The 27,810-nt window shown below is 48.6% G+C and overlaps 1 protein-coding gene and 1 non-coding gene across 2 annotated transcripts; both read right to left on the reverse strand.

The window, feature by feature from the left end:
* Positions 1–6,076: 6,076 nt before the first annotated feature.
* Positions 6,077–6,240, reverse strand: LOC115643301. Its single transcript, XR_003998309.1, has one exon. It is a non-coding gene; the product is annotated as a U1 spliceosomal RNA (small nuclear RNA).
* Positions 6,241–23,567: 17,327 nt separating this feature from the next.
* On the reverse strand, positions 23,568–27,008 carry LOC115643296 (olfactory receptor 52B2-like). The gene is made up of 2 exons (XM_030547176.1): positions 26,081–27,008; positions 23,568–23,593 (listed from the first exon to the last, which is right to left on the reverse strand). The coding sequence occupies exons 1-2, from the start codon at positions 27,006–27,008 to the stop codon at positions 23,568–23,570; spliced, it is 954 nt and encodes a 317-aa protein (XP_030403036.1).
* Between the last annotated feature and the right edge of the window lie 802 nt (positions 27,009–27,810).

Here is a 27,810-nt window from a genome sequence, read left to right on the forward strand (position 1 = left end):
GTACCACCACTTGGATCTTCTATTCAGTTTCCTGTAACTAACAGCAAAAGAGAAAATCAGTGAGAACTCCAGTGTCAGCTAGGACTGGACTGCATTTGTTGACAGAATCAGAGATACCATCAAAAACTTCACTGTGTGACAGCTGCCCGTCAGGTAGGACCATAAATTCAGAAACACGGAACATCTCCATTCCAGAAGAGGGAAGATGGTTTGGATGGTTCAGGCCCCAGGTGAAGCAAGGTGCCCCATCCTGGTGTTGCTGTCCACAGCAGAATCTCTCCTCTTCATGTTTGCTACAATTGCTCTCGGGGGTCAAGCAGTGACTGTGAAAGTGAGTTAAAGCAGCCACACGACTGGTTCTTCTGGCACTTCCCCTGGTTTTACACTCACAACCGCGGAGTCACTCCCAGTTTATAGTGGGGTGAGAGCAAAACCTGTTTCATTCACAGTCCTGCTGCTGGATGCTTCAGGCTCTGAGACCTTGAACTGAGCAACTCTCAAACCCACAAGTAAACTCATTCACGAGCAATTCCCATTGACATTTATGAAAATACCCACCTGAGTAAAATTGCAATTTTCTTAGGATTTGGTCCTATATATGTGACGCCAATCTCAGTTAAGGTCTGGTCTGCGCTACAGATCTATGCTGGGACAACTACATCGACCAGGTGTGTGAAAAATCCACCCGTAGTTACTCCGATCCAACCCCGCATATAGACCATACTATGTCAGTATAGAGCATGGGTTCTTGCAGCAATTTTTTGGCTGGCCTCAGAATGCGGCCACCAAATCGTGCTTTTTCCTAAAATACTTGATTAACTTTAGGAAAAACAAACGAACAGCACATAGACGCATCCATGTCACTGTAAGTGATGTAGGAATTTTTTTTAGCAGACTCAATAATAAAAATTTTCAAAGTGATATTTGTGTATTTGTTATTATCAATCGCTTTTCACAGGACACTTAGTAGGTATCTAGAAGCCCGTGAAAAGTGACACTTGCACGTTTGTTCATAGCACTTTTCTCAGCAAGCCCCAAGACAAATTGAGCCCTGGATGCAGGGAGGGAGGGTTGGAGGTGGAGGCAGTGGGGGACATGGTAGCATGGATATGGGCCAGGGGAGACAGCTGGGCCCTAGGGCGATGGACAGGTGGATATAAAGCCAGGAAGGCTGCTGGGCCCAGGGGCGATGGAGAGGGGGGCATAAATGCGGGGCCAAGACAGGGGGGTGGGGGGTGAGCCCCGCAGCTGCACGGCTGGAGCCGGGGGTTGGGGCCCACTGCCATGCGGCTAGAGGTCAGTGTCCTCAGCCAGAGCCCAGAGTTGGGGGCAGGAGCTGCACGGCTGGGGCAGGGAGTGTTAGGGGGCTTCTTCCTTCACCCTCTCACTTCCCTGGTCCTTCTCGCGTGAGCAGAGAGCAGCAATACCCCAAGTCCAAAGCCGCAAACAATTCGATGTCTATTAGAGTGAACTTCCAGCAAGCTTAAATCCAAGTTCCTTTTTCCTTATTTTCCAATGCAAATTTACTTCCTGTTTGCCCCTAGTTTATATAGTAATATTCTCAGCTATACCTTAACCAATCATTTTATTTTCATTACTTTACAATCATTTGCCTAACCAATCCCAACAGAGTGTAACATGATTATAGCTAATTCATTATATCTCACTCCCTTAATTAGTTTACACGCAGCAAACTTAATTATACAGCAGACAGAAACAATCACAGAACCAGACAAAGACCATGCAAATAAACAATAGCAAAGTGGGAACTATAATGGCAAAACAATGCAGAAGTGAGGATTTCACAACTATGATAAGTGAGTTCTTGCCAGACAGGATGCTATTAAACTAAGTTTCCTTTTACATCTTCTAGGCTCTTCCCTTCCCCTGGAGGTGATGGGAATATCAGGGCAGGATTGTATTCCTAACAGCCCAATAGCACCTTATTTCAATGTGACCAGTTTGGAATGTGAGGCTGTGACTGTTCGCTTCCCAGGGTATGGCTACACTTGGAGATGTGCAGCGCTGGGACTTACAGCTGTCTTCGTACAGCTGTGTAGGGACAGCACTGCACTGTGGCTACACTGACAGCTACCAGCGCTGCAATGTGGCCGCATTTGCAGCGCTGTTGAGAATGGTGCATCGTGGGCAGCTATCCCACAGAGCACCTAGTCCCATTTTGGCACCATGGGTTGTGGGAAGGGGACGGAAGGGTGTGGGTCGTTCCGCTTCCTTTCCCAATGCCCCATGGTGCATCGCTTCACATCCCAGCAGTTTGGCGCCATTGTGAGTCTGCAGCGCGATTTCTGTGGGAAATGGAGCCCGAGCAGCTGAGGACTTTGCTGACGAATGTCGCCAGCACATCACATTTGGCAGTTGAGCTATTCCTTCAGCTCCAAAGTGACAGTGAGGAGTCCGATGATGATATCGATTCGCCTGACGCGTGTGACAATAAATTGCTTGTGGCAGTAACGGAAATGCTCAGCACCGTGGAACGCCATCTTTGGGCTTGGGAAACAAGCATTGAGTGGTGGGATCACATCGTCCTGCAAGTCTGGGATGATGAGCAGTGGCTGCAGAACTTTCGGATGAGAAAAGCCACACTCATGGGACGGTGTGCTGAGCTCGCCCCCACCCTGCGGTGCAAGGACACGAGATTGAGAGCTGCCCTGTCAGTGGAGAAGTGGGTGGCTATTGCAATCTGGAAGCTGGCAACTCCAGACTGCTACCGATCGGTCGCGAACCAGTTTGGAGTGGGAAAGTCGACCGCTGGAATAGTGTTGATGCAAGTTTGCAGGGCCATTAACCGCATCCTGTTAAGAAGAACCGTGACTCTGGGGAACGTGCAGGACATTCTGGATGACTTTGCACAAATGGGTTTCCCTAAGTGTGGACGGGCAATAGATGGGACGCATATTCTTATTCTGGCACCACCCCACCTGGCATCCGAGTACATTAATCGGGGGCGTTTCATTGACATTAACACAGGCTGGCCCGGAAAGGTGCATGATGCACACATCATGCTGGCAGGTGGAGCTACTAGGAAGGTTTGAAAGCTAGAAGCCTCTGGTAATTGGCTGAGCCTTAACCAGTGGGCGGGGCATTCACGCAGGCCAGGGCTTTATAAAGCTGCGCACAAGCGACCAGGGAGCTTAGCGAACAGGAGCTGCTAACAGGGAGTTTTGCAAGCGAGTTTGGAAGGGGGGTAGGAAGGGAGGGGAGGGCCCCTTGTCAGTCTCATCTGTGACCCATTGGTCCCCTGAACCTATAAACCGAGCCACATCCAAAACCTTTCTGTTTACAGCAGAGCAGAGCCGACAGGGAGCTGTAGACGGGAATTTGAGAGAGTTTGACAGAGGGAGGCTTACAATGGTGAGGAGGACCTGCAACACCTGTGCCAGCACTGCTTCTGTCTCCTCCACCTGCGCCTGTAGCCAGACAGAGCACCAAAGCATGGATGCTTTTACCCAGATTCTGGTGTGGGCTTGCAAAGACTGTAATTTGCAATTTCCACTTACTGATATCCAGGCTGGGGGTGGCATCCAATGTGAAAGGTGCCTGCTGGTGGAATCTCTCAGGCAACAGGTGGGAGAGCTACAGGAGGAGGTGACTAGGCTGAGGAACATCCATGTCCATGAGCAATTCCTGGACAGTATCCATGTGGAGACAGCTGACGGTGCTGTCCCAGATCACAGGACTACTGACACACCAGTGGAGGAGGAGGCTCAGGGTGGACACAGCCAGCTGGTTACTTCTAGCAGTAGGCAGTGCTCCACCGCTGCTGCGAACCCTCCTGCTGTGGTAATAGATAACCGTTATGCTCTTCTTGATAAAGGAGAGAAGGAATCACCCCCAACAGTTAAGGGGGTGAAGCCTCGTACCCCTAAGGCTGGGAGGTCTGCTGCCACCACTGATAAGAAACGTAGGGTAGTGGTGGTTGGAGACTCTCTGCTGAGGGGGACGGAGACACCCATCTGTCGTCCTGACCGTTCATCCCGGGAGGTATGCTGCCTGCCAGGGGCCCGTATCCGAGATGTTACAGAGGCTTTGTCGAGGATTATCCGGCCTTCTGACTACTATCCCATGCTACTCATCCATGTGGGCACAAATGATACTGCAAGGTGTGACGCTGAGCAGATCAAGAGTGACTACAGGGCTCTGGGAGTACGGGTTAAGGAGTTTGGAGCGCAGGTGGTATTCTCTTCGATTCTTCCTGTTGAAAGTAGGGGTCCGGGCAGAAACAGATGCATCGTGGAGGTGAATGCCTGGCTGTGAAGATGCTGTCGCCAGGAGGGCTTTGGCTTCCTCAACCACGGGATGCTATTCGAGGAAGGACTGCTAGGAACAGATGGCGTTCACCTTTCTAAGAGGGGAAAGGCCTTATTTGCGCACAGACTGGCTAACCTAGTAAGGAGGGCTTTAAACTAGGTTCGACGGGGACAGGTGAGCAAAGCCCACAGGTAAGTGGGGAACAAGACCTGGGAGATGGGTTGGAAACAGGAGGGAGCACGGGCTATAATGGCAGAGAGGAAGGAGGGTCAGGGCAAAGCTGGGAGGCAAGATCAAACCAGTATCTTAGATGCCTATATACAAATGCAAGAAGTATGGGTAATAAGCAGGAGGAACTGGAAGTGCTAATAAATAAATACAACTATGACATTATTGGCATTACTGAAACTTGGTGGGATAATACACACGACTGGAATGTTGGTGTGGATGGGTATAGTTTGCTCAGAAAGGATAGAAAGGGGAAAAAGGGAGGAGGTGTTGCCTTATATATTAAAAATGTACACACTTGGACTGAGGTGGAGATGGACATAGGAGATGGAAGTGTGGAGAGTCTCTGGGTTAGGCTAAAAGGGGTAAAAAACACAGGTGATGTCGTGCTGGGAGTCTACTACATGCCACCTAATCAGGTGGAAGAGGTGGATGAGGCTTTTTTCAAACAACTAACAAAATCATCCAAAGCCCAAGATTTGGTGGTGATGGGGCACTTCAACTATCCAGATATATGTTGGGAAAATAACACCGCGGGGCACAGACTATCCAATAAGTTCCTGGACTGCATTGCAGACAACTTTTTATTTCAGAAAGATGAAAAAGCTACTGGGGGGAAGCTGTTCTAGACTTGATTTTAACCAATAGGGAGGAACTTGTTGAGAATTTGAAAGTAGAAGGAAGCTTGGGTGAAAGTGATCATGAAATCATAGAATTTGCAATTCTAAGGAAGGGTAGAAGGGAGTACAGCAGAATAGAGACAATGGATTTCAGGAAGGCGGATTTTGGTAAGCTCAAAGAGCTGATAGGTAAGGTCCCATGGGAATCAAGGCTGAGGGGAAAAACAACTGAGGAAAGTTGGCAGTTTTTCAAAGGGATGCTATTAAAGGCCCAAAAGCAAGCTATTCCGATGGTTAGGAAAGATAGAAAATGTGGCAAAAGACCACCTTGGCTTATCCTTGAGATCTTGCGTGACCTACAAAATAAAAAGGCGTCATATAAAAAATGGAAACTAGGTCAGATCACGAAGGATGAATATAGGCAAATAACACAGGAATGCAGAGGCAAGATTAGAAAAGCAAAGGCACAAAATGAACTCAAACTAGCTATGGGAATAAAGGGAAACAAGAAGACTTTTTATCAATACATTAGAAGCAAGAGGAAGACTAAGGACAGGGTAGGCCCACTGCTCAATGAGGAGGGGGAAACAGTAACGGGAGACTTGGAAATGGCAGAGATGCTTAATGACTTCTTTGTTTTGGTCTTCACTGAGAATCATAGACTATTAGGGTTAGAAGGGACCTCAGGAGGTCATCTAGTCCAACCCCCTGCTCCAAGCAGGACCATCCCCAGATTTTTACCCCAGTTCCCTTAATGGCCCCCTCAGGGATTGAACTCACAACCCTGGGTTTAGTAGGCCAATGCTCAAACCCCTGAGCTATCCCTCCCCCAAAAGATTTTTTACAGGAAAGCCACATCGCTTTTGTCAAAACCAACCACACAGCTGCACCAAGCATCCCCAGGCCACTGAGCAGCACTCCCCAAGGCATCTCATTTTCCTGTTTTTTCAACCAATCGCCAGGGGAGAGCGCGAACGCAGTCCCCCACTACCACAAATTATGCAGTCGAGTTTCCCCCATTTGGGGAAATCGCAGGGGTCAAAACACCCGCAGTACAATGGATGAGCCTCACCCTGGGAAAACCACCTTCGTGATCATGGTATCTCCCCTGCCAGGTAAGTAGTCTGAAGGAATGTCTAGTATAGTGAATGCTTACAGGAAGAGGGTAGGTTTAGAAGAGAAATTAAAAAAGAGCAAGTAAAAAATCACTTAGAAAAGTTAGATGCCTGCAAGTCAGCAGGGCCTGATGAAATGCATCCTAGAATACTCAAGGAGTTAATAGAAGAGGTATCTGAGCCTCTAGCTATTATCTTTGGGAAATCATGGGAGACGGGGGAGATTCTAGAAGACTGGAAGGGGGCAAATATAGTGCCCATCTATAAAAAGGGAAATAAAAACAACCCAGGAAACTACAGACCAGTTAGTTTAACTTCTGTGCCAGGGAAGATAATGGAGCAGGTAATCAAAGAAATCATCTGCAAACACTTGGAAGGTGGTAAGGTGATAGGGAATAGCCAGCATGGATTTGTAAAGAACAAATCGTGTCAAACTATTCTGATAGCGTTCTTTGATAGGATAACGAGCCTTGTGGATAAGGGAGAAGCGGCGGATGTGATATACCTAGACTTTAGTAAGGCATTTGATACGGTCTTGCATGATATTCTTATAGATAAACTAGGAAAGTACAATTTAGATGGCGCTACTATAAGGTGGGTGCATAACTGGCTGGATAACCGTACTCAGAGAGTAGTTGTTAATGGCTCCCAATCTTGCTGGAAAGGTATAACAAGTGGGGTTCCGCAGGGGTCTGTTTTGGGACAGGTTCTGTTCAATATCTTCATCAACGATTTAGATGTTGGCATAGAAAGTACGCTTATTAAGTTTGCGGACGATACCAAACTGGGAGGGATTGCAACTGCTCTGGAGGACAGGGTCAAAATTCAAAATGATCTGGACAAATTGGAGAAATGGTCTGAGGTAAACAGGATGAAGTTCAATAAAGATAAATGCAAAGTGCTCCACCTAGGAAGGAACAATCAGTTTCACACATACAGAATGGGAAGAGACTGTCTAGGAAGGAGTATGGCAGAAAGAGATCTAGGGGTCATAGTAGACCACAAGCTTAATATGAGTCAACAGTGTGATACTGTTGCAAAAAAAGCAAACGTGATTCTGGGATGCATTAACAGGTGTGTTGTAAACAAGACACGAGAAGTCATTCTTCCGCTTTACTCTGCGCTGGTTAGGCCTCAACTGGAGTATTGTGTCCAGTTCTGGGCACCACATTTCAAGAAAGATGTGGAGAAATTGGAGAGGGTCCAGAGAAGAGCAACAAGAATGATTGAAGGTCTTGAGAACATGACCTATGAAGGAAGGCTGAAGGAATTGGGTTTGTTTAGTTTGGAAAAGAGAAGACTGAGAGGGGACATGATAGCAGTTTTCAGGTATCTAAAAGGGTTCATCAGGAGGAGGGAGAAAACTTGTTCACCTTAGCCTCCAATGATAGAACAAGAAGCAATGGGCTTAAACTGCAGCAAGGGAGATTTAGGTTGGACATTAGGAAAAAGTTCCTAACTGTCAGGGTAGTTAAACACTGGAATAGATTGCCTAGGGAAGCTGTGGAATCTCCATCTCTGGAGATATTTAAGAGTAGGTTAAATAAATGTCTATTAGGGATGGTCTAGACAGTATTTGGTCCTGCCATGAGGGCAGGGGACTGGACTCGATGACCTCTCGAGGTCCCTTCCAGTCATAGAGTCTGTGAGTCTGAGTCTATCTTTCGGAACAGTGGCCTGTTCAGGAAGCTGCAGGCCGGGACTTTTTTCCCAGACCGTAAGATCATGGTAGGGGACATTGTGATCCTTGGAGACCCCGCTTACTTGTTAATGCCTTGGCTCATGAAACCATATATAGGGAAGCTTGACAGGAGCAAGGATCGGTTCAACTACAGGCTGAGCCGGTGCAGAATGACTGTGGAGTGTGCTTTCGGCCGTTTAAAGGGACACTGGAGATCTCTTTATGGGAAGTTAGACTTGGGGGAAAGCAGCATCCCTGCGGTTATATCCGCGTGCTGTACCTTACATAATATTTGTGAAGGGAAGGGTGAAACAGTCAGTGAGGAATGGACCTCTGAGGTTCAACGCCTGGATGCTGAATTTGCACAGCCAGAGAGCAGGGCTACTAGAGAGGCCTAGCACAGGGCTACAAGGATTAGGGATGCTTTAAGGGAGCAATTTGAGGCCGAAAGCCAACAGTAATGTTTGGTGCCTTGCACGGGAGTGAAGTGCAGTGGTTACAATGATTTGCAGTGCCTGTTTTTTCCTTGGGGTGCAGTATCTTTCACTTTCTGCAATAATAAAAACTGTTTTAAAAGCCAAGAAATCTTTTATTGAAAAGACAGTAAGTAAAAGGACAGGGGGGTAGGGTGGTGAACTGTACAGTCAGAGGTTTGAATATGTCCTGCCTGGAGTGCTGTGCAATGCCTGCTGCACTTCAGGATGAAAATGCTGCATGGTGATGGGGGTTGAGTGCTGAGGGTAAGGGTCGTAGTTCTCAAGGCTGGTAGATGAACGTACAGATGTTGGGGGCAGCTCGTGGTGGTAAGAACCTGGATGCTGGAGAAGGGGGTTTTGAGCTGACATTGGGGCACAAGGGAGAGAGCTTTGGGATGGGGAGGGGGCAGCACGGTAGTGCTCTGCCTGCATGGCTATGAGTGACTGCATACACTCCGTTTGGTGCGCCAGGAGGCTCATCAGCTGCTTTGTGCTTTTCTTCTTAGCCAATTCCTTTCTCCTGTTTTCTGTTTCCCTCCACTGCTGAATTTTTACTCTCCAGTTCTGCAGCCTCTTACTCTCTCTGACAGACTGATTCATAACTGCTTTCACCAAATCTTCTTTGCTTTTTCTTGGTTTGCTCCTCAGGTTCTGTAGCTTTTCAGCAGTCTGTGATAGGGATGGGGGATTATTGGTACTATTCAAGGACACTTAGAAAAAAAACAGAAAGAGAAACATTTATTACAGAGGCTGCATTGTTTATAATCACAGTTAAGGAGTTTTTAGTCTCATTTGTAGCATCCTTTACACATAGCAAACATAGCACAGAGAGGCCACAGCAGCGAAGACATGGTGAGTAATGGGGAATGAGTGATTTATGAAGCCATCTCGCTGCCGCAGCTCACCTGGGAAGGGCAACTGCTTGGGTCAGGGCTGCACTGGGGTTTCTGTGCATTGGGGAAGGCAAAGAGCAGCTGGGGGGAAACTGCACTGAACACTACCCCTACATTTGCCACAGGAGTTACTCCTGAAAGCCATCTTGCTGCTGTGACTCACCTGGGAAGGGCAACTGCTTGTGTCAGGGCTGCACTGGGGTTTCTGTGCATTGGGGAAATCAGAGAGCTGGGGGGGCGGCGCGGACCTGCACTGAACACTATCCCTACCTTTTCCACAGGATTTTATCCTGACAGATATCTCGCTGCTGCGGGTCACCTGGGAAGAGCGAGAGGGTCTTCTCCAGCAATGCAGATTCCGCCCTGGCCCCTATGCAGCTTGCCTGTGTGCAGCAATGGTCCCCCTACCCTCCAGGGCACAGTCGTGAGGAGGCGTTAGCCTGACTGGGACAAGGACCACAGTGGCTCTCCCTATGAACTCATGCAAGTGCATTGCCCACGCTCTGGCTGCAACTTCTGGAGAGATTTAAGAGACCGATTACCGCGACGTGATAGACCACATCAATGGGCTAGTCCACATCTAGGCATGCATGCATGCAGCCCAACCCCCCCTCCTCTCCCGAAACATTTCCATCCTGAAAATAAAAGCTGCTTACCGGGAACCTGCTCCTCTGCTTCTTCTTCACCAACAAGTTCCAGCTGCTGTGACTGGCTAGCTTCCTCCTGCCTTGAGAAGAGCTCCTGGCTGCATGCCTCCTGGGACTCCCGGGTGTCTCCCCTCATCCCAGTACCCTCACTCTCAGTTTCCTCTACCCCCTCCCCCTCCTCTCCCTGCTCTGAACTGTCCATCATGGTCCTCGGATTGGCAGTGGGCTCACCCCCAAGTATGGCATCCAGCTCCTTGTAAAAACGGCAGGTCGTGGGGGCAGCTCCTGAGCTGCGGTTTCTCTCACGGGATTTGCAATAGGCACTCCGCAGATCCTTTACTTTAACCCTGCACTGCACTGCGTCCCGTTCATGGCCCCTTTGCAGCCTGGACTTTGATATCTGCCCTTAGGTATCGTAATTCCTACGGCTGGAGCACAGCTGTGACTGCACAGCTTCCTCCCCCAAAACGCTGATGAGGTCCAGCAGCTTGCCATTGCTCCATGCTGGGGCTCGTTTGGCGCGTGGAGGCATGGTCACTGATTGATTGATTGATTGATTGCACTCCACACCTGGCTGAGCAAACAGGAAGGGGATTTTTAAAATTCTCAGGGCATTTAAAGGGCAGGTCACCTGAGCCCAGGGCAGTGGAGTGTGAAACGATGAGCAGAGTGGATGAAAAGTGGGATACCGCCTAATACCCTGGAGGCCAATAACAGTGCTTTTGCTGGCCACACTTGATGAGCAGCGCTGCATCACCAGCGCTGGAATCGTTACACCCCAAGCGGACTAGGTGTACAGCCAGCGCTGCAGCCAGGGAGTTGCAGCGCTGTATGTGCCTTGCAAGTGTGGACACAGAGTAAGTTGCAGTGCTGTAAACCCACCACCAGCGCTGCAACTCTCCAGTGTAGCCAAGCCCCCAGTTTATGGCTGCCTCTGCTGCTTAGCCAAATGCCTCAGACTATCCCAGTGAGAAAAGGCCCTTACACAGGCGAACTGTGATTTTGAGTCTTTGTTTTTAAACCCCTGTAACTAGCTAAGTGATAAACATACACCTAAGTTCTTAAAGTGTAGGCCTTTGCAGACAGGCCTGAATATCTATACCCTAACTGGGAGTTGGAGCCCAGGGCCGGTGCCCACTGCCATGTGGGACAAAGCTTGGAGCTGGGTGCTGGAGTCTGGGGCTGCATGGCCAGAACCACGGGTCAGTGCCCACTGCCATGGGCCGCACCCTCTGCTGCGCACCTGGGGATCGGTGCACACTTGGGCCTGAGGATCGGTGCACATCAGGGATCAGTGGCTGCTGCCACATGCCCGGGGATCGGAGCCTGGGGCCAGTGCCTGCTGCTGCACACCTGGGGATCGGCACACATCAGGGATCAGTGGCTGCTGCTACATGCCCGTGGATCAGAGCCTGGGGCCATTGCCGGTTGCTGCACACCTGGGGATCGTCCCATACCAGGGATCAGCGGCTGCTGCTACATGCCCAGGGATCGGAGCCTGGGGCCAGTGCCTGCTGCTGCACACCTGGGGATCGGCGCACACCAGGGATTAGCGGCTGCTGCTACATGCCCAGGGATTGGAGCCTGGGGCCAGTGCCTGCTGCTGTACACCCAAGGCTGGGGATCAGTGCCTGGGGCCAGCAACCAGGAGCATGCACCTGGGGTTGGTGTCCGGGGCGAGGGGCGGCCATGGAGGTCAGTGCCTGGGGCCAGTGCCAAGTGGCCAGAAGTGGGAATAGGAGCCTGCCGCCTTGTGGCCAGGAGTTGGAGCCTGAACTGAAGCCTGAATGCCAGGGCCCCAGAGCTGGGGGTCAGCGTCCAAAACCCTGCAGGCAGAGCTGGGTGTTGGCACCTGAAGGCCCATGGCTGGAGCCATGGTCCATGCAGCCACTGAGTCCTGCCACTGGAGCCCACCTCCCGACCACCCCCGGGCAGCAGCCCAAGGCTCATTGTCCCCGGCCCCCCAGGTGGAGAACTCACCCTGCTCCTGCAGCTCTGTGCCCACCTGTCTCCAGGGGCCGTGCAGGGCAGCGCATGCAGGAGGAACAGGGAGGGAGGGGAGAGGGGCCGATGCTTTGCCTCCCCCCCATCACCACTGAGGAAGCTGTCGTGGCTGCAGGGAAACCCCCCGGTGGCCACGTTTGCGGGACGTCGGCTCAGAGCATCTTTGAGAACTCAGCACAGCGGCGCAGCTGGGCCCCTGCAGCATTTCAAGCCGAGCCCTGCCCGCAGCTCTGCCGCAGAGAACTACAGCTGCAGTAAGTGGGACATCCGTATCAAAGCAACTCTTATAATCGGCTGCTCCTGGGTCCTATAGTCCGGACCTTCACAGCTTAGCTCCTTGAAACCAGCTGATTTCTGCAAACCAGAACAGACCCAGTCCTGGGGTCCTTATGGAGTTAATGGAAGTGTTGCCTGAGTGAAGGCCTCGGGATTTCGGGTGTAGAATATTACAGGGTCTGAGTAGATTTACCCTGAACGGTCACATTAACCTAGAATGGCCCAGTCCAGAGCCCACTGAGTTCAACAGCAAGACCCCAGTGACGTCCGTGGGAGTGGATCAGGGTAACCCGGCGACCTCTTCCCAACACCCAACCTCAGCGCAGTCACAGGAGCGTATCTCAGAGCCCCGGCTCCCGTCCTGCCCCTGCAGTCACAGTTACGCACCCCCATTCTAGCCAACCCCAGCTCAACATTTCCTAGGTTTCATGTTTCCATTCGCCCCTTCACAGATTCATTCCAGGCAAACGACTCACCAGGCTCCGGCCCCAGCTGGGGAGGAGGAATCTCTCCCTGTGACCCGGTCAGGGAGCTGCAGGCGGCAGGGAATCTGCACTGACCAGGGCTGAGGTACAGGGATATTTATACTGCTGCCCTGGGAATCCCAGGGGGAGCTCAGAGCCAGCACAGAGCCCCAGGGACCTGCCTCTGTGCCTGGCTCAGGTGGTGAAGAGCAGCAGGGAATTAACCCTTTCCTCCTCTCACCTGTTTGCTCTGATCATTTCTCCTTTTGTTCCTTATTTAGAAAGGTCCTTGTAACACTGAGGCCCCCAGCAAAGAGTTCCTTGAAAACAGGTCTTGTTTCAGGCTTGACAAACTCACTACAAAACACTCAAGTATTACGGAATATTGACCCATAAAGAGTAGCATGTAAGGTGTGTGCAGAAAGCTTGTAACTTGTCAAGCGAGCTTTATGGACTTGGAGTCAAAGTTAGTCACCAGGGCAGTGTGTCTAGGTGATGGCACTTCCAGGAGGGTGTTGTCACCTCACCCTGGTTAGCTGGGGATGTAATGCCAGGCTCAGTTCTCCAGCCTTGCTCCAGCCCAAGATTATCAATGGAAAACCATGAGAAACAACTGCAATCAACACCACTTGGAGGTAAAGAAAGGAACCGTACAACAGACAGGATTGCCCAGCCTATGAACAGAGACAAACGACTGTTTCATGATAACCCCAAGTGGGGAGCGACAGCCTGGATCCTTTCAAGGAGGAGACATCTCCTGGCGCGGGGACGTTCACATGAAAAATTGGATCCTGAAGTCAGGAGGTAACAGGGTGACTCACAGTCCTGGGAGCCGAAAGAACCATCATAGCCGTTTTTAGACAGACTGCCTTTAGTCTCCCTTAGTCCAACCATCCTGAAAACCTGCATGTGTGTTTGTCGTGTAGTTGTAGCTCCATCTGTCCCAGGATATAAAAGAGACAAGGTGGAGGAGGGAATATCTTTCACTGGACCAACTTCTGTCGGCCTTATCACTTTGAATGGTCCCTTTGAATAGGTGCAAACTACTCACACTAAACTATCTGTACCTTTCCCAGAGCTGAAAAACTGCTCCATGCATCTCGAAAGCTTGTCGCTCTCCCCACCAGAAGTTGGTCCAATAAAAGTTATCCCCTCCCCCACCCCTTCTCTCGCTCTGTGTTTATGTAAGATGGTAGGTGGTAGAGAGAGGGGTAATCTGGAGCTGCTCTTCCTCTCGTAGCACTAGAACAAGGGACATGCACAGAAAGTAGAAGGTGGCAAATAAAAACCAATACAAGGAAATACTTTCCCGCAAAACAAATAAGCAAACTGTGGAACTCGCTGCTGCAGGATTTTGTTGAGGTCAAAACTTTGGAAAGATTCAAAAAACAATTGGACATTTATCTATCAAAAATACGCAGAATTACCAGAGCTAATGACCACACACATTTTGTAAGGGAGAGTGACACCCTTGGATCGGGGTTTTAGCCAATCTCTGTTAGAGATAAGGATGGGATGCAGAGTGTGAGGGGAAGATTATCCCATATCCCCTCATGAGAGATTCTCACAGCTTCTTCTGAAGCATCTGGTGCTGGCCACTGCTGGAGACAGGCTACTGGGCTTGATGGACCCAAGTCTGATCCAGTCAGGTGGTTCCCATGTTCCTCTACCAAGGTGCAGAGTTGACCTGCAGCAGCACCCACCCTGGGACACACCTCAGCCTAGATTTCAAGAGGTGCTGAGCACTCGCAGCTCCCACTCTCTGCTATTGGAGTGGTGGGTGATCAGCAGCTGTGAAAAGACAGACCCTGAATGACTCAACTCAGCATCCAAACAGAAGCGTTGGATGCTCCCAAAAAGTGTGTGTGGGGAGGGAGCCCACTGGTGCCTGAAATCTGGCCTGCCCCCCAGCATCATCCCTTTACTCAAGGCCCCGACTTGCCCCATCTCTCCCCCTGAAAACCCACCTCACTCCTTCTACCCGAGCCGCTGCCTGCACCACCCCTCCCCATGAGGCCCCACCATCACACAGCCCCTTCCCCTGAGGCCCCATCCCACCCCTTCTCCCCGAGCCCCCATTCACTCCTCTCCACCCTCTCCCCCATCACTCGCCATTCTGGCTGTAAGCACTGGGAGGGTTTAGCCCTCCTACTTTTATCGGTGATGGGACCAAGGCCCTTGCCCCCCCTCATTCCAGTGCCCCTGCGTCCAAACCTGAAACCCTTTAAATCAGCAGCCATTTAGGAAAATGCTTGCCTGGAGTGTAGGGGACTGGACTAGATGACCCATGAGGTGTCTTCCAGCCCTACACGTCTAGGATTATCACCGTGTAATGTCCCCTTGGTGTTTCAGGTCAGGTCAACTGTCCTGATGGCTTCTGTCAGTGAGGGACTGAGGCAGATAATTTGTCTTCTCAGCGTGACTTGATTGGCAGCAATAGTAAAGTGCCCCAGGAGAGAAGATTGTCATGGACCTGTTTGACTCTGCCTTCATTACTGTCTGGGCGTCAGGGACCACAGGTCTTGAACATCAGGCTACAGGGCCCTTAGGTACTAGTAAACCCCTGTGACAAAGTGGGTTTTTCCTCCTTATTATGTTGTACACAAGCGTATTTGAGTCTTACGTTTTTGCATGAACACTGTGTGTGCCTCAGTTTCCCTGCTGTGCTGCATCAATCACTAAGTGATGGGAATAAGGCTGGGTGACATTTGTTGAGGGCCTCAGGACCAGGTGAGCTGGCTCCAGATGCCTGCACGTGAGCGATGGCTGGTGCCTTTCCTAACCTGGGACCAGAGAGGGAGTGTGATGTTGCACTCCATATGCTTTTTGAATATATGCTTATAAATGTAAATATGATGTAACTGGAATATGCTTTATTCAAAAAGGTATTGTTGCCGGCAGATAACTGCCTGAGGCCAAGCAACAGCGGGGGGGTCCGTCGCCTGGTGTGCCGCGCCAATAAACACACCAGGGTGGAGAAGCAAACCAAGTTTATTTGAGATCTCAAAGCGGTGCAGGGAGATTGACTCAGATCAAGCACACCTAAAACAAGCAGTCTGTTCCTTTATATCCATGAGAACTTTTCTCACTGACTAGCAATCCCCCGTTTCCCCTCCCTCCTCCTCCTTCCTCCCCCTGTAGCAATTACGTAAGCGCAGGTGCATTAAGTAATCTTGGCCGCGGCAGCTTGTTAGTAAGTTTTCCTTCTGCAAGTTATCTTGTCCTTCTGCTAAAGGTGCACAGGCCTCATTATTCCTGCTTTAGACCAGTTAGAACTGTTGCAACTGATAACAGCTGTTACACCTGGCCTTTTAGGTCGATTAAAGTTCAAACATGGAGGGACTCTTGTCTGCTGAGGCCTAAAACCAGGAAGGCTCCATACTCTTGTGGCCTTCCACCCTCCTGAGTTACGTAGGGTTATGCTTAGTGACACCAACAACTCCCTCCTTTGAGAATACTCAACAAACTTTTGGCTGAGTGTTCTCATATTTAAAGGATAACATGTGATTAAGCTCCAGGGAGCTGAAGTGCTTTACAGCAAGCAAGCAAGAGAAGAGTAACAATACACAACACCACATCAGTGAGCAGGAGGTGAACAATGCCTTCCCCTAGTTCTCCCAGGTTGAGTAACCAGCCCCAGAGGGAATTAGAAATAGTGGGTTTCCTTTCCTGGGCCTTCCACTGTTCAAAAGCCTGTTTGGCTGACAGGATGTGCTTGTTAATATCCTGTGCGCTTTCTGGGACATAAGTACAGCATTCATCCCCTATAAGGGCGCACACCCTGCCCTGTGAAGCCACACTTCCACCCAGGAAGGGTCCACGTATGTCTCCATGATCACAGATCAGATGGTATTTCTGATGCGTCTGTAAGGGCAGTGGGCCAAGTCTGGTACTTAAGATCACTCCAAATGGCCATGAGCTGGTAATTCAGGAAATCCCGAATTCCTAAACATACTAGATTCCACTGCAATGCCTTCCCAGCCTCAGTGATATTCAATACCATCTTTCCTTGGTGTAGTACTATAATACACCTGTTATTTAACTATTTTCAGGTACTTTCAAAAGGCATCGACATTAATAGCATAGGAGGGGGGTTACATTATTAGTCACTCTCTAGGACACAGGGCGCAACCTGTAGAATAAACCCCAAGCTCCAATCAATACCACATTTTCAAGCATGGGTCCCATAAATGTCCTCCCACCAGTGTATAATTCTTTGTTTCTTCACCAGGGTCAGTTCTTAATGTCCTTTCTAGTCAGGAATTCCTGGACTTTGGCAATTTCAGTGGAGCGAGTGTTCCTTCTTCTTTCCCAAAACAGTCGTGGTGCAGCATCCTTGTACTTTTTTCCTACTGTCCAGAAGGCACAGTGGAGCTAGAAGGTGAAATAGGCTAACCATCAGTAGGAGAATTCTCCCGAGGTGGAGGGGTCTTTTTGCAGTGAGAATCTTGGGTCCAAGCAGTCAGTCTTTGGCACTTCACAGCGGTGTTGGTAGGTAGCAGGACTTAATAAGGGCTTTTCCAGCATGGAGCCAAGGCAGTCTTTTGTCGGTGGACCTTTACATCAATCCCGTCTCCTGGTTCCAAAGAGTGGCAGGGCTGCTAGGGTCTTTGGGTAGCCCTTCTTTACCTGTGAGAAAAGAAACTTAACACATTTCATTAGTGCCTGGCAATGTTTTTCAGATCTCATAGCTGTGTGGGCAAATTCAAGCCCTCCTTTTCCTAGTTATTAGCCAAGTCTTAACTGTGAGCAGTGTCCTTGAACGGAGTCAGTGTCTTATCTATAGCCTGAGCTTGCTATTTTATTTTATTTTTTTCAGTTAATTCATTCTGTTCTTTGTTCTTCTTTCCTTCTTGGCTTCTTTTAACCTGCAAAGGAAACTTTCACTTTTTACTTATACACCTTCTTCCCAACAATGAAGACATAAACATTGTCATTATACAGTACATTAGTCTTATTATTTAATATATGCCACACACACCCTTTTACTAAAATAACCTTATTACAGAGCTTTGGAGCAACAAGCCAGGACAAGCACACCCACTTTGAGGAGTTCACTCAATACAACCTCTGGTCCAATAGCCTTCCACCATCCCCAGCCCTCTGGCTAGAAATCTGAGGTAGCCAGAAAGATCCCATGTACAATATGGGGAGTGGGTTAACTTTTCATGTCTTTGCTTTCAAAGACTGTTGGTATGCAAATTTTAACAACAATTTTGCAATTAACAGTTTGACCAATAAAGTTTATTTTCCTTACTTAAGGAAATGCATTAGACTTTAGTATATTGCATTCTCCTGATTTATCTAAACACTTTGTATTTCAAGTTGAACAAAACAAATATCTGCATTTTAATTTAACCTTTTGTTTGATTTTAAACTAGACTATTTTATAAAAATATTAAACACAAAAATTCCGGCCACAAGACAAACACCACAAGACAGAACATAGAACACAAAACACAATTTCTATTGTGCCAGTAAATGCATGGTATGTTGAATGCTGTTCAGCTGGCATCAGTTTTCTCTGATTATCTGAAAGACAAAAAAACAAGAGGTGTACCCACCCTTTCTGGGCAGACAATCATCACCTGAAATATACAAATACTCTTGTTGGCTTCAGGCAAAACAGAGGATTTACCCCATAGTTTCTTGTATTTGTTTCATAGGCAGCCCAGGTTTTCAGTTACATAACACTGTATACATTCTTCAGCTAATGCAACTAAATTGTTCATAGCCACACCAAATGATTGCAATCCAATAACTTCTTTGCCTGAATTTATTTACAAACATTTCACAGACACCAAAAACTTTTTTTTCTTTAGCATTTTTACAAAGTTCAACTGCCGTTTTCTCCAGCAACTACAGAGTTAACTTCTCACTCTCCCTTAAATCACTTGCTTGTCTCCCAACAGCCACTTTTATCAACTTAAATCACCATTCCAAGTAAATCCTGGGTATTTGAAATCTCCATGCTTACACTTACTGACTCCTTCCTTCCACTACACCCTTAAAGTTTTCCAACCTGCTTTCCAATCTCTCTCTCTCTCTCTCTCTGTTGCCTGCCTGCCTGGGCCCGATCCTGCTTTTCTTGCTGAACCGTCCCTTCCATGGGCACCAACTTGTTCCACTACCAGTTTAGCTAGGAGGGTGGGCTTCTCATCTAGCCCCCACCCCTCCTGGTCTCTTCCCTTAAACATTCTTACTCACAAGACTACCCGAGTCCTCCTTCATGAGGCTTGCCACCTGGACAAAAACACATGGCCCATTGGGCAAAGGCCATTTACTTAACATATAATTTAAAGGACTATTCTTAGAGGGTTTACCCAGAGACTCATTCATCTGTTTGACACTTAAACAGAAAAGAAAATTACACAGAGAGCAGAGGGAATTACAGTCTAAGCCAGACTTTCCCACTTCTATACACTGACCGCTACAGGGGACGGGACAGAAGGATCTCAATTCGACCTCAGAGCTTTCTCGCACAGATGGCTTCCACTCGGAGGAATTACGAACGAGAGGTTCAGTTCCGCCCACACTCCTAATGCCCAAATGAACAGAGCAGGAAAACAGCAGTAACCGGTTAAACAGAACAGAACCAGATAGCGTTTTCTTATCCTATTAGGACTCACTTTTACTCATGCAGTTCTCAACATATAACACCAACAGTACCAAGCAAAGCAAACACAAAATAACAAGGGTAAAACAAATAGATGGTGTAAATTCTGCAGAGCTCCCCCCTTCTTAATTGCTCACCAAACTGTGACAAATTTCTGTTACCAATCTATCCCTCATGTCAGGTGATCAGGCTGACACTACAGGATCGTTGGGGGAAGATAAAGAAAACACACCATATAACTGAATTTTAAAGCTTCATTAATAAAATAATAAAACAACAACGGAGAGTGTTGGGAACGCTCCCTCATCACTCAGGAAAACCTTAGTGCCCCAAGCCCCTTTCATACCCACATACGTACGTCCAGACTGGCCACTTCTGTGTATAATGTTCAGAGAAGGGGGGGAGAGGTGGACTGGAGATTATCCTGTATACAGCTTGTCCAGAATTTCTAACATGCTTTCGCTCTTTGGAGGGCTGTTCTCTTGCACTCTGGAATCTTCTGCAGCGTCTCTTTCAGAGATTCCAGTCCAGGTTGGCTGCCTGTGGCTTCTTCAGTGTCACCAAGCCACACCGGCTCCGGGGTCACAAAGGCACACTGTTGGATCTTACTGGACAGTTAAGCTTTGCAAATGTAATCTTAGTTCTGTAACTTGTATTGCCTTTGGCTCGCCTCTGTCTATATTTTTTCCTTCACAGCCAGCTGGGGCCGAAAGCAGTTTTTCTTTGTACTTAGCATAGTCTGCTTTGATTCTTGACCTTGAACGCAGAGCAATCCCCCCCTTCCATCCCTGGGCCAAGATGATTTTTAAATTAACCCGTTCCTTTCCTCAATAGACAAATTTGCTCACCCTGTGTCAGGGCTTTTTGGTGATTAAACGCTCCTCTTAGATGTATGATCTTATCTAGATTGAAGTACCTTCTAGGGGGCATTGTTTAGATGGATTTTCACGCGTGTAAATATTCCATTTCTCTAAATACCTGCAGGTTGTTGAACCATAATGTACGTACATGTAATATGCTGGGGTACCCTAGGGGGTGAGGTGGAATGTTTAGACTGCCCCCCCACCCATTTTCCACTTACACACACAGGGAGGGTGCCCTGTCCGCGCTAGCGGCTCATAAACTAAGGATTTTTCCCTACAGGGTACTCACACAGGAGAGGCTAACGAGGATGGCCACGACCCTCCTACACCTCCCTTCAGCAAAGAGCGTCGGCTAGTCTCTCGGAGACGGCGCCGCTTACTCTGATTGCATCCAGTGAGATGATCAGACTGTCAGTAGCCCACACGGAAAGGAAAGGGGAAGGGAAGATGGGTACACACACTCCTAGACCCAGGCAGCTTCCTCACCGGACAATGCCAGGCCAAGTCAGCCCACCATGGGTCGGACCTCCTAAAGATCCACTAGTTACCGGGCTTGCGTTAGAGTAGTCCTGGTCACGAGCTTTTGCTTCACAGGGTACTCTGGGCGTCTTCCAGTAACAGTCACTCACACTGGCCCCCAGTACCATTCTGCATCTGATCTTGCTTTTTAGCTACAACAGGGAGAGAGTGCACTAGGACATAGGGTCTCCCCTTTTCTAGACAGGTCCCTCCTTTGTCCCTGCACTATCCCTAACCTGCTTTTTGGATCCTTGCACTCTGCCAGACAGAGGGAAGAACTGGACTACAGTGGGGTATTTTTACAAGAGCTCTCCATACAAACAGCTTCAGAAGCTACCCATTTACTGACAAAACAGGAGTAATTGGAGGATCATGTTATAATTAAGTGATCCTTCCGGTGGCCACCTTTCTGGTCCTCTAGTTGATATTGAGGCCAGTCTACTATACAGAACTTTTTAGTTTGCTTTTAGTTAGTGGATCTGATCCAAGCACTTCCCAATTCGCTAGAATGCATTCAAAGGGTGTACACCGTGCCCTGCCTGTACTCTGTCCCTGCCCCATATCCTAGGGTGACACTGGGCGTCCCCAGGTCATAACAGGCAAAAATCCAGACCACTGGACTGTTCCTACCTTATCCAAGGGACCGGTTCCTCACCGTCGTCCTCAACTGCTTCTCCACTACTCGAGCGCATTGCACCGTTGTGCCCTCTGGGGTCAGTCAAACTGCGTCTCCGCCGAGGCCCCCGGTGAAGTCACCGGTGCGCGCTGGGCGTCGGTCGTCGCCGCAATCCATCGACCACCAGAAGGGATCCAGGCAAGGCTAATTTTAGCCTCAATGCCCCACGTTGGGCGCCAAGAACTGTTGCCGGCAGATAACTGCCTGAGGCCAAGCAACAGCGAGGGGGTCCGTCGCCTGGTGTGCCGCGCCAATAAACACACCAGGGTGGAGAAGCAAACCAAGTTTATTTGAGATCTCAAAGCGGTGCAGGGAGATTGACTCAGATCAAGCACACCTAAAACAAGCAGTCTGTTCCTTTATATCCATGAGAACTTTTCTCACTGACTAGCAATCCCCCGTTTCCCCTCCCTCCTCCTCCTTCCTCCCCCTGTAGCAATTACGTAAGCGCAGGTGCATTAAGTAATCTTGGCCCCAGCAGCTCATTAGTAAGTTTTCCTTCTGCAAGTTATCTTGTCCTTCTGCTAAAGGTGCACAAGCTTCATTATTTCTGCTTTAGACCAGTTAGAACTGTTGCAACTGATAACGGCTGTTACACCTGGCCTTTTAGGTCGATTAAAGTTCAGACATGGAGGGACTCTTGTCTGCTGAGGCCTAAAACCAGGAAGGCTCCATACTCTTGTGGCCTTCCACCCTCCCGAGTTATGTAGGGTTATGCTTAGTGACACCAACAGTATCATCACAAAGCCTATCATCTACTGAGAGTGTTCATCCTATTTGTTTGCAGGTATTATTTCTCTGTCTAGAGTTAGGAGAATAAGGGCTTGTCTACAGCACACAACTTTTAGTGACAAGGCTTGGGGAGCAAACAGCTGTGCATATCTCTCTATCACTGTTATAGAGCGTGGAAAATGTATGAGTTTATCCTGCATAAGTTTTATACAGAATAAAACAGATTTATTTGGGGTTTGGATCCCATTGGGAAATGGGTGTCAGGATGCTAGCGTGGTAATCTGCTGAACTGTATTTGGTTACAGTCTGCACCTTTGAGGGGCTGGCCCAGGCCTGTGTTGCAGCAGGCTGGCGTATCTGGCACAACAAGGCAGGGTTCTGGAGTCCCAAGCTAGCAGGGATAACAGGCTCACAGGTAATTTCAGCTCATCAGGTGACAGTCCCAAGGAGGTCTCTGTCATCCAAACTGTCACAGGGGGAAGCAACCAGGTGACACTTTGCCCAGGAAGTGAGACAAACAAGAGGAGGAGGAGTAACAGGCATGTCAGAGGTCAGGCCTCTGGAAGCTGGGCAGTCTGCTGTGGGGGACTTGGAGAGAGGGGAGTCTGGGGTGTCCAGCCCAGGGTCCCCCAAGATGGAGTTTGCTGAATGTCACTGATTTCTGTGCTAACAAGCTCTGTTCTACACTCTGTTCCTTTGATAAATAAACCTTCTGTTTTACACACTGGCTGAAAGTCACGGCTGACTGCAGAGTCGATGTGCAGGGCCCTCTGGCTTCCCCACAACCTCCTCTTTCATCGTGGGGGTTTTCACCATGACTCGGATGATGCGGGGGTTGGCGGCGATGACTGGGCAGGCGATGGTGTTCTCTCCGCTCTCAGCCAGGCTTAGGGAGGCTCAGGGAGGGCCCAGGAGAGCCGGAGGGGGGGCGGGGGGGCTGGGTTTGCTTCACTGTGGTGAAATTCTTTGTCTTGTTCTTGCTGCTGTGATCACAGATCTGTGGGTGGGGGAGCACGAGAAAGGAACCAGCCTCCCTCAGCCCTTGCTAATGCCAGAATCCAGGCCCCAGTCATGTATACCAGCCCCCACCTCTTCACTGCCAGGGCACCAGCTCCCTCCTGCCCTCCTGCTTCTCCAGCAGTTCACTGCACTGCCTGACAGCTGGGCCGACTGTGACATCATCGATGACATCTTTGTGAGCAGTAATGTCATGGGCAGCCCTACCCCCCTGCTCCCCGAAACGGACAGACCCAGAAAAGATGCTGATCCATCGGAGAGGGCTCAGAGAAGAGCCACGGGAATGATTAAAGGATTAGAAACCCTGCCTGATAGTGATGGGCTCAAAGAGCCCAGTCAGTTCAGTTTAACAAAGAGAAAGTTAAGTCTGATCACAGTGTGTTAGTACCTACACAGGGCACACACATATAACAACAGGCTCTTCTCCCTGGCAGAGAAAGGTCTCACACAATCCAATGCTGGAAGTGGAAGCTAGACACATTGAGACTGGGAATTAAGTGGAGATTTCTAACAGTGAGAGGAAATAACCATTGGGACAATTTATGAGGGTTGTGGTGGATTCTCTATTATTGACCATTGTTCAATAAAGGTGGGATGTTTTTCTAAAATTTATGCTCTGGGAATTATTTGAAGGTAGGTCTCCAGCCTGTGAGATGCAGGGGATCAGACTGCATGAGCATAATGTTGCCTTCTGGTTTTGGAATTAGTGAATCAGTGAATAATGGGGATGCAAAGCCTCCAATGGGACAGTTCCCCTGGTCAGATTTTCCTTGGCCTTGGTGTGATGTCTAGTTTGTAAGCTCCTCAGTTTAGGGATCACGTCTCAGTTTGGGAAGTGTCAGGCACAGACCTTTGGGCCCCACTGGAAACAAAATTAAATAATAATATGCAGCTGTTCATCAGTGGATCTCAAAGCAGTCTATAAAGTATGTCAGTGTCATTATTCCCATTTTACAGAAGAGGAAACTCAGTTACAGGGAGGCAAAGTGTTTTGCCCAAGGTTCTCCAGCAGGGTGGTGGCAGAGTGTGGGAATAGAATGCAGATCTCCTAAGTCCCACCCCATATTCACAGCCTGTATGGATGTCATCCAGGGTCGACATCTCCCTGCCCCTTCGTGCATGAATAACTAGTTAAAATATAGGAAATAAGGGGGAATAAATGATCTGTTTCACAATGGAGAGAGGTAAACAGTGGGGTCCCCCAAGGATCCTGTACCGGGACCAGTGCTGTTCAACACATTCCTTAATGATCCGGAAAAGGGAGTGAACAGTGAAGTGGCAAAGTTTGGAGGATACACACAATTTTTCAAGATAGTTTAATCCAAAGTTGACTGAGAAAAGTTACAGAGAGATCTCACTGGGCAACAAAATGGCCAGTTACATTCAGCACTGATAAGTGAAAAATGATGCACACTGGAATAAATGATCCTAAATACACATATATAAGGATGGGGTCTAAATTAGCTGATACCACCCAACAAAGAGATTTTGGAGCAGACATAGGGTAGTTCTTTGAAAATTTCTTCTCTATGCACAGCAGTGGTCAAAAACGCTAATAGATCGTTAAGTACCATTAGGATATGGATAGAAAATATTATAGTGCCACTATATAAATCCATGGTATGGCCACACCTTCAATAGTGTGTGCAGTTCTGGTACCCAATCTCGGTAAAGATATAGTGTAACTTGAAAAGGGTCAGAGAAGGGCAAGAAAGACAATTAAGGGTATAGAATGGCTTTCATATGAGGAGAGACTAAAAAGACTTGTATCAGAGGGTAGCCGTGTTAGTCTGGATCTGTAAAAGCAGCAAAGAATCCTGTGGCACCTTATAGACTAACAGACGTTTTGGAGCATGAGCTTTTGTGGGTGAATACCCACTTCCTCAGATGCATAAAAAGACTTGGACCGTTCAGCTTAGAAAAGAGACAACTAAGGGGGGTTATGACAGAGGTCTATAAAATCATGACTGGTGCGGAGAAAGTGAATAGAGAAATGTTATTTTCTTTTTCACACAATGCAAAAACTAGGGTAAGCGGTTTAATACAAAAAAGAGAATGTATGTTTTTTAATGGAACACAGAGCTAACCTATGGAACTCACTGCCAGGGGATGTTGTGATGGGAAAGGATTGAAAAAGACTTAGATAAGTTGATGGAGGATAGGTCCATCAATGGTTATTAGCCAAGCTGGTCAGGGATGCAAGCCCATGCTGCTGGTGTCCCAAAACCTCTGCCCACCAGAAGCCGGGATGGGAAAACGGGATGGCTCACTCCCCTGAAGCACCTGGCATTTGTCACTGTCGGAACACAGGACACTGGGCTAGATGGACCATTTGTCTGTCCCAGTAGATGCCTTTTTGTATGTTCTCTGTACTGTCTTCCTGAGGAGACTTGTACCTGACTTCCATGCTGGCCCCAAAATGTGCTCACTTTGCCAATGAGGAAATTGAGGAGGAAAGAAACTTTCCCAAGGTGACACAGCAGGTCAGTGCCAGAATGAACACTAGAGCTCCCGTCTCCCAATGTGCAGCACAGTGCACTTCCCATGGCTTTATTGCCCGTCCCCCTTGGCTGCTGCTCTCCTTGGCTATTCAGAGTGCAGCTCGGATGCAGCTTGTCACAGAGGAGCCCACACCGTGCTCTCGCTCTCACAAAGTCATTTTAACTTTGTGCTTTCTTGTTTTGTTGTTTCCCTTGAACTTAGAACAAGACTCACTCTGTCTGGCTGATTTCTGTGGCAGGGCGCTGAGCTGTTACAGCCATGTGTGCCCCAGGATATTAGAGAGACAAACTGGCAGAGGAAATAGCTTTCATTGGACCCAAATTCTGTTGACGAGAGAGACCAGCTTTCGACCTTACGCAGTGGAAGTACATAATAAAAACATCCCGATAGTTCCAATGAAAACTTTGGTTTAATTTCCAAATCCCAGAGCATTTTCTGTGTCCTGATTTAGCTCAGCAGGGAGCTTCCCCTGCACCACCGATGAAACACATTGATCACCCGTTTCAGAATCTCATTTGTTTTCAACCCATAAACGATGGGGTTTAACATGGGGGGAATGAGCACATAGAGGTTGGTCAGTAGGCTGAGAATATAACCTGGGATGATGTGCCCAAATTGGTGTGCAAAAATGGGGAAAAAGGCTGGAGTGTAGAACATCAGTATGACACAGAGGTGAGAGCTGCAGGTGTGGAGAGCCTTGAGCCGGGCATCCTTGGAGGGGAGCAGGAAGACGGCCCTGAGGATTAGCCCATAAGATACAGCAATGAGCACAGTATCCAAACCAATTACGAAAATAGCGACAGCTAAGCCATACCAGATACTGACTGTGATGTCTTCGCAGGCCAGCCTGGCTATGGCCAGGTGCTCGCAATAGGTGTGAGGCGGCAGGTTGGTTCCGCAGAACTTCATCTTCACAAGAAAGATGAGAGGGAAAATGATACAGAAACTTCTTGTGACAACTGCCAGCCCCATCTTCTCGATCACAGACTTGGTTAGTATCATGGTGTATCTCAGGGGGTCGCAGATGGCAACGTACCGATCAAATGCCATGGCCAGTATGATGGCCGACTCAGCAATGAAACTGACATGGATGAAGAACATCTGTGTCAGGCAGGCAGCAAAAGAAATTTCCCCTGCTCTAAACCAGAATACAGCCAGCATCTTGGGCACTGCTGTGGTAGATAGCAGCAGATCAGCAGCGGCCAGCATGGACACGAATAGATACATGGGCTCATGGCGGCTTCGTTCCGTTACTATGATGAATAGTAAGAGAGAGTTCCCAAAAAGTGCCACAACGTACATCAGACATAAGAGTATGGAGATCCAGACATGAGACTCCTTCGTACCTGGGATGCCAGTCAGGATGTAGGTCATAGGAGCAAAAAAGGTGTGATTGTCAGCTGGCATCATGTGCCATCGTTTGGATCTTCTATTCAATTTCCAGGAGCTAAAAGCAAAAGAGACAATCAGTGAGAAGGTGAGTGTCGGCTAGGACTGGACTGCATTTGTTACAGTGTGACATGTTCCCCCCTAGGTTTCACCTGGAACTGGGGTTTCATTGAACCCTCTGACCCCCCAGTCTGTGCCCCCCTCACACTGTGCTGCTGTGACAAGCTGCAGACCTGCTCCCCATCTTACACTTACACCAGCATCCACACACACAGGGACACACCCAGCTCCAGTTACATGCAGGCTCTAACCAGCCACTGCATGAACCAACAATAGAGAGGCTGCAGCCAAATTAACCACCAGCTTCCCAGATTCGTACCCCCCACTGGAGTGTAAACCCAAAATGTTACAGTCTCACCCTGCACTGAGAACTGTACAGCGTAAACTCATAGAATTCGCCCCCTCCCTGAATGGGGAAAGGAATATACAACAGCCTCTGCCAGTCGAGCTATGATTTTCCCAGGCACTTCATTCCAACCCACTACTGTAGATACAGGCAAAACACCTTTATTAACTACCAAAGAAAGATTTTAAGTGGTTACAAGTGTTAGCAAACAGATCAAAGCAGATTACCTAGCAAATAAACAAAAATGCAACCTAAGATTCATATAGAATCTAAAAATCTATTTTTCATAGTTATTAAACTTATTCTGTTACAATCTAAACCACTGAGCTTTGACTGGAGTGCCTGGGGAAAATCTTGGTTTGGTTACCCCAAGTGTGCATGGTTGTCTTCACACTGAGTGATAGGTGCAGGGGTATT

Source organism: Gopherus evgoodei, unplaced genomic scaffold, assembly GCF_007399415.2.
Source record: "Gopherus evgoodei ecotype Sinaloan lineage unplaced genomic scaffold, rGopEvg1_v1.p scaffold_56_arrow_ctg1, whole genome shotgun sequence".
Lineage (NCBI taxonomy): Eukaryota > Metazoa > Chordata > Testudines > Testudinidae > Gopherus > Gopherus evgoodei.

Bases quoted from the DNA above. Each gene is read 5' to 3' on its own strand.
- LOC115643296 (XM_030547176.1), bottom strand. From the start codon at position 27,008: ATGATGCCAGCTGACAATCACACCTTTTTTGCTCCTATGACCTACATC. The intron at 23,594-26,080 runs ATCGGTGGTGCA...AGAAATCTCCAC, and splicing joins ACGGGTGATCAATGTGTTTC to TTAATTCCCAGTCTCAATGT.